The sequence below is a fragment of the Myxocyprinus asiaticus genome, chromosome 16, assembly GCF_019703515.2.
Source record: "Myxocyprinus asiaticus isolate MX2 ecotype Aquarium Trade chromosome 16, UBuf_Myxa_2, whole genome shotgun sequence".
Taxonomy (NCBI): domain Eukaryota; kingdom Metazoa; phylum Chordata; class Actinopteri; order Cypriniformes; family Catostomidae; genus Myxocyprinus; species Myxocyprinus asiaticus.
Window position 1 is genome coordinate 18,974,367 of NC_059359.1, and position 10,139 is coordinate 18,984,505.

At 39.7% G+C, this 10,139-nt stretch overlaps 1 protein-coding gene across 1 annotated transcript; it reads left to right on the forward strand.

The window, feature by feature from the left end:
• The first annotated feature begins 751 nt into the window (after positions 1–751).
• Positions 752–2,091, forward strand: LOC127453731 (uncharacterized). The gene is made up of 4 exons (XM_051720367.1): positions 752–918; positions 1,095–1,242; positions 1,377–1,485; positions 1,702–2,091. The coding sequence occupies exons 1-4, from the start codon at positions 840–842 to the stop codon at positions 1,825–1,827; spliced, it is 462 nt and encodes a 153-aa protein (XP_051576327.1). The 5' UTR covers positions 752–839; the 3' UTR covers positions 1,828–2,091.
• Positions 2,092–10,139: the final 8,048 nt, after the last annotated feature.

Genomic DNA, 10,139 nt, shown 5'->3' on the forward strand with positions numbered 1-10,139 from the left:
ATGCCTTTAAACCAGATGAACTTAACCAATTCTTCACATGCTTTGATACAGCAAGCAAAGAGCTAACATACACTATCCCTACCAACAACAACAATGTCAGTGACAATGATCAGCCTCTCACACTCTCCACTCATGACATAAGGTTTGCACTGCATAGGACTAATGTCCGTAAAGCTGCAGGACCTGACAGAATACCCGGGCATGTACTCAAGGCCTGTGCTGACCAACTGGCAGAGGTCTTCACCAACATCTTCAACCTGTCCCTAGCACAAGCAGTAGTCCCCACATGCCTTAAATCTGCCACCATTTCAGGAAGGTGATTCAGACTCATTAAAGCACGCACCACCAGGAACAATATATAATTCACAAAGTTGCCATAGTCTCAAATAAATATTTGTACCAGTAAATATCTTTGAAATTACGTTTCGTTTTATGTATTCAATTTGTTGACTAGCCCAAACAAAACCACTGCTTTCCAAAGGAGTTCACTTTTTTTCATTTATTAAGGCATGATTTACAACCACGTTTTTCATCAAAATGCACAATGATGACTTTTAAGAGATTACAGACATTACAGATCCATTTTCGGTTACAGCATAATTTTCTGGAAAGCTGCTTTGAAACAATGTGTTGGGAAAACACTATACAAATTCAATTTCTGAAATTACACAATCCTGTTTTTTCCCACAGCACTGTCAGTTCATGTCATGTTTGTTTTGATGAAATCATCAGTAAGGCAAGCTGAGGTAAAGGGGAGGATCACAGAGTCAGAGAAGTATAACATTTCTGCTCTGGTAACAAACTGTCAGATTCTCAGAAGCTTCTATTTGCTGTTAACCATGGTCTTCTCAAAGACTGCACTGGGTTTGGTTCTCTTAGCCATGTTGGCAATGGTGGCTGAATCCTCATGGGGCAATGGTATGTTTACAAATCTTACTAGTGTTTGCTTTATTTACATTGGCTTTCATTACATTATACGCACACTCTGTATGGATTACTTAATCCATAATTTTTTGCTTAAAAATGTTTAATCATTACCCATGCATATGCAAAGGAATTATCTTTTTTTCTGTCTGCACATTAAACTTCTTCAGGGAAGGGAAATTCCTATAATTACGACCTTTCCAATATGTCTGACCTGAGGAAACTGTACAACTCCAAAGTGTTCAAAGCTGAGAGGATGACCAGACCTTTGGAGGGGATGTCTTTCCAACTAGGCAAATTGAGCCACTCTGGAGTCAGGTAAAATAATAAGATACAATCAACAGTTTTGAAATGTAGTTTGTGTAATATGTATCAATATAAAGGGGCTTAAAATATTGCAGGGAGAAAATGACTTAAATCTTATACAGGTCTTCTTCTGGTCCTGCTTATAGAGTGACTCTGGAAGATGGCACTAAATGGCTGGTGCATAAAGGAGATGGCTACGGTCTCTTATCTCAGACCGTTGTTGTGAATGCACGTCATATGAGCAGTAATTGGAAAGCAAGTGTTTCTGTAACCCTGATATGCAGGATTGCATACATTTATATCCTTTTAAATGCCAATATACAGTTTTATACAGTATATTAATGATATATCCATTAATCCATTTATACTGTACCTGAAGCTCTCTATAAAGCTATTTCTTATCAGTTGTTATCAGAAGATAATTTTAGATGTTTACTAATTATTATACTTTTTTTTTTTTTAACTGAACAGATTGTTGAGACGAAAGATTTTGGTGGGAGCAAGACAGTGTCTGATTTTGTGAAGGCTGGAGGAACGGACTACAAACTTATCTTTGATAACTGTCATGATGCTTCTGGACGCATGATGGATGGTTAAATTCATAAATGTAGTTATAGTAACGTTCATTCACTATGTTGCATGTGTTGCATGTTGTGAATAGAGTATCACTTTACTAATGTTTTATTCATTTGACAATACATGGTGAATTGTGACACTTACTGCTACTATGTTGCTTAAAAAAATGATGTATAATTTTGCTTTAATGTGTTATTTTTATTTTTTTATTTTGAAAAGGATATCTTAATATCTTTCCTAGTTTTGAAATCCAATAACCTTAATAAATAAAGTTGCTGCAGATGAGAGAGGCTGATGTGTCCTTCCATTTATCTAAAGTCCTAACTGTGTGAATTCAAAATGCTGTGGAACGTATGTAGAATTCAACTTTTAGAATTCCATAAAACACAAGAGCACAAGAGAGTACACTCCCTGAACAGTAGCAAAATGACATTATAGGAGGCAGAAAACATTTCTGGTTTAACACAACTGCATTGCTCAGAGGGAGAGAGAGAGAGAGAGAGAGAGAGAGAGAGAGAGAGAGAGAGAGAGACAGAGAGAGAGAGAGAGAGAGAGAGAGAGAGAGAGCGAGAGATCCAACACCTGTCTTTAGGTCTGGAACATTTCCACCAAGGTTTCCCAACCTTTTTTGTCTTATAACCCCCAGCGCCTCAATAAGGCACAAGTACACTTTCACCAACACCAAACCAGCACAGAAATGTGTTCTTTTAAACAACTGGATAACATTTAGCATTATTATTCAGATTATTAGTCACTTTAAAACAATAAAGAAAAAAATAAAGAAATACTGTCAATGTATATATATATATATATATATATATATATATATATATATATATATATATATATATATACTTACTATCTAGCTTTACAAATCATTTAAACTCGTAATTTTACAATCTTTTTAAAGACTAGATATCAAATAATGAGTTTATATTATTTGTAAAGCCACATTGATTTTACTTCAAACTTTAAGGCATCAATTAAGGTAATTAAGTTTTTAAGATGAAGTAGATGGATTTTTGTTACAATGCAGAGTATACTAAAATGCAACTGTATAAAACTTGAATACATTACACAAATTATTTTGTTTTCATGCCATAAAAAGAAACTCAAACTGATATTCATCATGATTGTGTGTTTATATTTATGGTCTCTCTCTCTCTCTCTCTCTCTCTCTCTCTGTGTGTGTGTGTGTGTGTTGTAGGTTTTACAAAGCAAACATGAGGTAAATGAGGCCTACTCCTGGTTGGGCACTGACATATAGCCATTAACTTCACGACTAAAGTTACCATAGTCCTTTGTCACTATAGAAACATATACAGTGAGAAAATTCCACACACAACATACTAGTGATGTGACGTCAAAGACAGAATGTGGGTCGGTTTCAAGCTAGTCTCGCATACTCAGAGGAAGTTTAATCAATGGCTTTTAAGAACTTGTCATTAAGAGGGAGAGTTTTGATTTCCAAAGCAGAAGGTATATCCCGGTTAACTTATACAGCTATGGCTCTTCAGGTTGATTATAAAATATCAAAGGAGATTGATAAGATGCTCTTTGATTTTGTTTAGAAAAATAGGATACATTATATAAGAAAAACGATCTTAATGAACTCATATGAAAATGGTGATCTCAATTTCCTGAACTTCGCTACATTAAACAATACATTTAAAATCAACTGGATTAGACAGCTTGTTAAGTATCCAGTATCTATTTGGAATATTATTTCCCTCCATATTTTATCTGGTCTTGGTGGCATAAATTTCTTCCTTGTTTGCAATCTTGATATTAACAAAATACCTGTGAAACTTTCTGCATTTCATCGTCAAGCCTTTCTAGCATGGAGTTTAATTTACAAACACAACTTTTCACCTCACCAATACTTTATCTGGAATAACAAGGACATTCTATTTAAACAAAAGACTATTTTCTTTGAAAACTGGTTTAGAAATAATATTGTTTTGGTGGACCAGTTATTTAATTCAGATGGCCTTCTTTTTACTTAGAAGGAATTCATGGCAAAATATAATATTCCCATACCACCAAGGGAATTTGCAACTGTCTTTGGCGCAATTTCTTCTAAAATATGTATGTTGTTTAAACAGCAAAAAAGATTAGATTACCAGCAACTCCCACCACTCTCACCAAATCACTCCCTTGTAGGTAAAATATGTTTCTCCTGTCATTGTAATAATTATAATAGATCATTAAGAGCCCTTTTCCAGAAGGATGTTGTTTCGAGACCAAATGTAATTGCATATTGGAGTCTGGATGTTGACTGGAAAAAAGTCTGGCTTCTGCCCAATCGCTATCTCTTAACAAACAAGGTTAAAGAAGTATCTTTTAAACTCCTTCAAAGAATATACCCTGTATACCCTATACCCTGCTAAACATTATTTAACCAAGTTTAAAAAAGATATAGATGAAAGTTGTAGCTTTTGCCAGCAGAAGCCAGAGACAGCTGTTCATTTATTTTAGCACTGCCCTTATGTGTCTTTTTTTTTTTTGTGGCAAAATGTACTTGATTTTACTGTTGGAAATGTTGATGAAAATTTTACATTACAGTGGAAAGATGTTCTTTTAGGTATTATTGTAAACTCCAAAGATAAACTAACCTGCACTTATTTTATTAATGTTTTTATTTTAATGGCTAAATTTCACATTCATAAATGTAAAACTTCGGGGGGGGGAACATGTTTTATAGTATTTAAAAATGAATTGAAGCATTATACTGTGTCAATATTGCCCTCGAAGAAACAAAAAGATGAGCGATACCACTTATTTTCTTTTCGGTCAGATACCAAACATTTCAAGTCCGATATCGTCGTTACCAATAACGATATTTCTATTACTATTATTATTATTATTATTTTGCGATTTCTTGGTATTAAATGGGTAAAATAAAATATAATTTTTAGTCATAATTCAGGTCATTATTATTATTATTTTACATTTGTGAGCCTAAACAAAAAATTATTATACTTCTGTTTTATTTACCCTTACAAAAATTAACCATGGTTTCACAACAGTAACTATAGTTCAACCATGGGATTTTGTTAAACCATAGTTACCACACAATTAACCATGGTTACTACTACAATATTACTGTAGTAAAACCATTATTTAAAAAATAAAAAATAAATAAGAACAAAAACCCATGGTTAACTTTTTTATATTATTTCTTATTAACAACAATTACACACAGTTATAAGAATTAAGAAATGTCACCTTTAGATATGTTGTTATTTTAGTGTTAATTTACTCCAGAAGCTGTTTCTCTGATTTTCTATCATTACCTCTACAATTATAATTATAATTATAATTTTATTTATTTATCACACATTATACATTTGCACATATACAGTGAAATTCTTTTTTTCACATATTTCACAAGGCACTGAACCCTCTTGTTTGAACGAGCCTTGAGACGGCGTAAGCGCTTGTCTGCTTATGTCTTTCAGCATGCATGTTAAGATGAGCGGAAGAAGAAATAGTTTCCATCCTGCAAAAGTATTTGCTAATATAGTGTAAAGGTTCCAACAGGAAGGAAGCGGGTTGGCAGTCCAGGTAAATCAGCTTTTATTCAAGCATTCAGGTTCACAGACAAAGTATAGGCTTTTCAGCTTCATAAACAAAGAGCAGGCTTTTCAGCGTCATGCAACACTAAACAGGCTTTCAAATACAGATGTGGCTTTTCAGCTTCACGCAACTCTCTCTGCCTCACTGCCGTTCTCGGCTGCCTTTTCAAGCCCATCTCCGTCATCACTGTAACAAGAAACAGGTGTTACGCATCATTAATCACCAGGTGATGGTCCTTACTGCTTCCTCTCTACCCAGTGACAGACACAAGACCACGTCCCACTCCACATACCCCCACAGCCCGACTCAGGCCCGGGCAACATTCAGCCTGCCAACTCACCCCCCCCCCCCCCATTCCTGGAGAGGAAATCAGCCACAATCATCTGTGGCCCCGGCCTGTGGACCACCTTAAATTTGAAGGGCTGAAGTGCCAAGTACCAACGAGTGATTCGCGCATTGGTATCCTTCATGCGGTGGAGCCACTGAAGCGGGGCGTGATCCGAGTGGAGGATGAAGGCCCGCCCCAGCAGGTAGTAGTGGAGGGTTAGGACTGCCCACTTGATGGCAAGACACTCTTTCTCGATGGTGCTGTACTTAGTCTCTCTCAAAGAGAGCTTATGACTAATGTACAGCACAGGGCGCTCCACACCCCCCACCTCCTGCGAGAGCACGGCCCCCAACCCCCTCACTGATGCATCCGTCTGTAAAATAAAGGGGAGAGAGAAGTTAGGAGCATGTAAAAGCGGCCCACCACAGAGTGCAGATTTCACTCTCGTGAAAGCCTGTTTGCATGCCTCTGTCCACTGGACCAGATCTGATGCTCCCTTTTTAGTGAGATCAGTCAAGGGGCTGGCGACATCATAAAAATTAGGAACAAACCTTCTGTAATAGCCAGTCAGCCCCATGAACTGTCTCACCTCCTTTTTGGACTTGAGACGTGGGCAGGCCGCTAATGCTGTGGTCTTATCAATCTGGGGACGTACCTGCCCATGACCCAAGTGGAAGCCCAGATACCGTACTTCCACCCTCCCAATTGTGCACTTTTTCGGGTTTGCCGTGAGCCCCACCCGCCTCAGCGACCTCAGGACGGCTCTCAGATGCTGCAAATGCCTCTGCCAATCATTACTGTATATAATGATATCATCTAAGTAGGCAGCGGCATACACAGCGTGTGGCCAGAGGATCTTATCCATGAGGCACTGGAACTTGGCGGGAGCCCTGAAGAAACCGATCGGATAATCCACCAGGACTAATACAAAACGATATCCACGTGCTGACCGTTCTAATGGCCCGAGGAGGTCAATTCCAATTATTTCGAAGTGGGCCTCGACTAACGGTAATTGGCGCAATGGCGCTCTTGGGGTGGCCGGTGGATTCACCAACTGACATTCATGGCATGCCGCACACCATCTGCGTACATCCCCGCGAATGCCCGGCCAATAAAAGCGGGCCATTAAACGGTGTAGTGTTCTTTCCGGTCCTAAGTGACCCACCATAGGATTGTGGTGAGCGGCCTGGAAAAGTGTTTCCCGGCGGCTCCTTGGGACTAAGAGCTGGGTTGTATTTTCATGGGTTTGAGTGTCCTGCGTCACTCGATACAACCAGTCCCTAATAATTGAAAAGTACGGGTATGTGGGGGCGATGTCCGGCTGGAGCTGCTGGCCATCGATTACTCTCACTTGGTCAAACGCGTGCCTAAGGGTTTCGTCACGTGACTGCTCTAGAGGGAAATCCCCCTCCTCCCAACGACCAGGTTCTATGTCGGCTGATGTGATGTAAACTCAACCCAACCCACGAAAGGCTGCTGGACAAGACAACATTCCTGGCAGAGTGCTCAGAGGATGTGCAGACCAGCTGGTGGATATTCTTACTGACGTCTTCAACATCTCCCTGAGCAGCGCCGTCATTCCAACGTGCTTCAAGGCCATCACCATCATCCCCGTGCCGAAGAAGTCTTCAGTGTCCTGCCTCAACGACTACCATCCCATTGCATTCACACCCATCATCATGAAGTGCTTTGAGAGGTTCGTCATGAGGCACATCAAGTCCCAGCTGCCCCCCTCACTGGACCCCCTGCAGTTCGCGTATCGTCCCAACCACTCAACAGACGATGCCATCACCACCATCCTCCATCTGGCCCTCACCCACCTGGACAAAAAGAAACGTACGTTCGAATGCTGTTCATAGACTTCAGTTCAGCATTCAACACAATCCTTCCTCAGCACCTGATTGGAAAGCTGAACCTGCTGGGCCTGAACACCTCCCTCTGCAACTGGATCCTGGACTTCCTGACTGGGAGACCTCAGTCAGTCCAGATCAGGAGCAGCATCTCCATCACCACCACACTGAGCACTGGGGCCCCCCAGGGCTCTGTACTCAGTCCACTGCTGTTCACTCTGCTGACTCACGACTGTGCAGCAATGCACAGCTCGAATCACATCATCAACTTCGCCAATGACACGACCGTGGTGGGCCTCACCAGCAAGAACAATGAGTCAGCATACAGAGAGGAGGTGCAGCGGCTAACGGACTGGTGCATAGCCAACAACCTGTCTCTGAATGTGGACAAAACAAAAGAGATGGTTGTTGACTTCAGGAGAGCATGGAGAGACCACTCTCGGGGGATCATCGGGGTCTCTCTTCCCTCCATAATAGACATTTACACCACACGCTGCATCCACAAAGCCACCAGCATTGTGTATGACCCCACGCACCCCTCACACAGACTCTTCACCCTCCTGCCGTCTGGCAAAAGGAACCGAAGCATTTGGGCCCTCACGGCCAGACTGTGTAACAGTTTCCTCCCCCAAGCCATCAGACTCCTCAACACTCAGAGACTGGACTGACAACACACACACACACTCAACTGAACACCATCCAACTCCCTTTGCAATTTTGCACATTTCTGTATTATCTACCAAAATTTTTTTGCTGCTACTATATTCATAAAATATTGTACTTAATTTCTTGTCACTGGCTGCTACCCCAATAACTGCTTTGTCCATATATAGTATAAGCTTATGCTGAATACTATGTCATAGTATGTTATGTTTACATTCACAGCATTTTCTATTATATTGTAATATCTTTTTGCACTACCTGTTTCATCTGAAACTTTCACACTAAAACTGTGTACTGGTCGGCGCTGCACTGTCTCTTACTGTGCCTATTGTCCTGTTTCAGCAATTATTGTACCGTCTTGTACTGTTTGCACACGCACTTTATGTAGAAATGTGTAGGTCTTTTAATTCTGTGTAGTCTCATGTAGTTCTGTGTTTGATTTATGTTGTTTCATGTTGTTTTTATGTAGCACCATGGTCCTGGAGGAACATTGTTTCATTTCACTGTGTATTGTACTAGCTGTATATGGTTGAAATGACAATAAAAGCCACTTGACTTGAGGATCAGAAGTATCAATACTTTAGGATCGATCAGCCCTTCCCTAGCTATAAGTGTCAGACGGTTAGTATGCAGACTGTGGGCGTGCCTTCTAAGGGTGAGACTAGTCTCAAGCCGAAGGATAATCGAAGATTCTTTTATACTACTATATAACAACCTTTGCGGCACTACCATAGGAGAGAGTAACAGTCAACTAGCATGTTATGACAGTAAATTAGCTTTTGCGTATCCCATACTAATGAATGTGGAGAGCCGTATACTGACCCCTACCTGTCGCAAAATTCTAAAAACATCAATTTTATCTTAGTAAACTCTATACATAGTTCACTCCAAAAAGATTATTAAGTGTAAAACTTGTTGAAGATTAGCGGACAGGCGGTCAATTTATTAAGTGATTACCTGTTTCCTCACCAAAGCAGTTTGGCGCGTCTCCTTTCACATCAATTTCGCCAGTGTACCGCCCCCGCGTGACGCTATGTTTGCTAACATTGAAGGCTGGTAGAGGGGTTCCGGTCAAACTAACTTTCAAGGCAAGTCAGTCCACTCGGTAGCCATCTTTGAAACCGAACGCTCTCAGGCCAGTGTTCTGAAATGTTCAGTTTCTGAGATTTTTGTTGGCACTGGGCAGAGCATACATGAATATTAACGAGTTTCAAGTTTGTCTTAAAGTGACACTGAAACAATGTGTGCTGCTCCCTGGATTTCAATTCATCTAAAACGATGTTTTCGGAAAGGTAATTGCGTTAAATGAAGTTAGACCTATACTATAACGGTTCATCTTTTCACAATAATTTATAGATTGTGTTGTGTGTTTTGTTCAGAATGAATACAGCCAATGATTTGCTTCATGTGTCCTAAGGATACCGCTCCAAGTAAATAAATTTACCAACAACCATAATTATTTTTGTTATAGTCTTCTGTTTTCCCTTGTGACGCTTTAAAACTGTGTCATTGGATAATTTGTCACAAATGTATCTGTGGTGGCATAATAAAGTTTCTGTTGTGATTGTTCTCTGCCATTCCTGCACATTTGGTAAATTACTTCAAATGGCTTTGATGCATTTATTATTAAATCACAAAGGGACATCTTAATGTTTTTGATGCATGAACAAGAATATAATAATTCCCAATCTTTACTTTTTTTTTCCAAAAAGATTTAGTGGACACAATGCACCAGATGGTTGGAGACAAAAGACTGTGCAAGAATGTGAAAAAAACAAAAACTGTTTTTCTTTGACCATGTAATGCACCGTGAATCAGGATGAAAATCAGCTTGTCACAATGGTGATGGAAATTAAATGTCTGTTGGTCAAGCTGTGAAATGTGCAACACAGTACTTTGACAATGAAATGGGT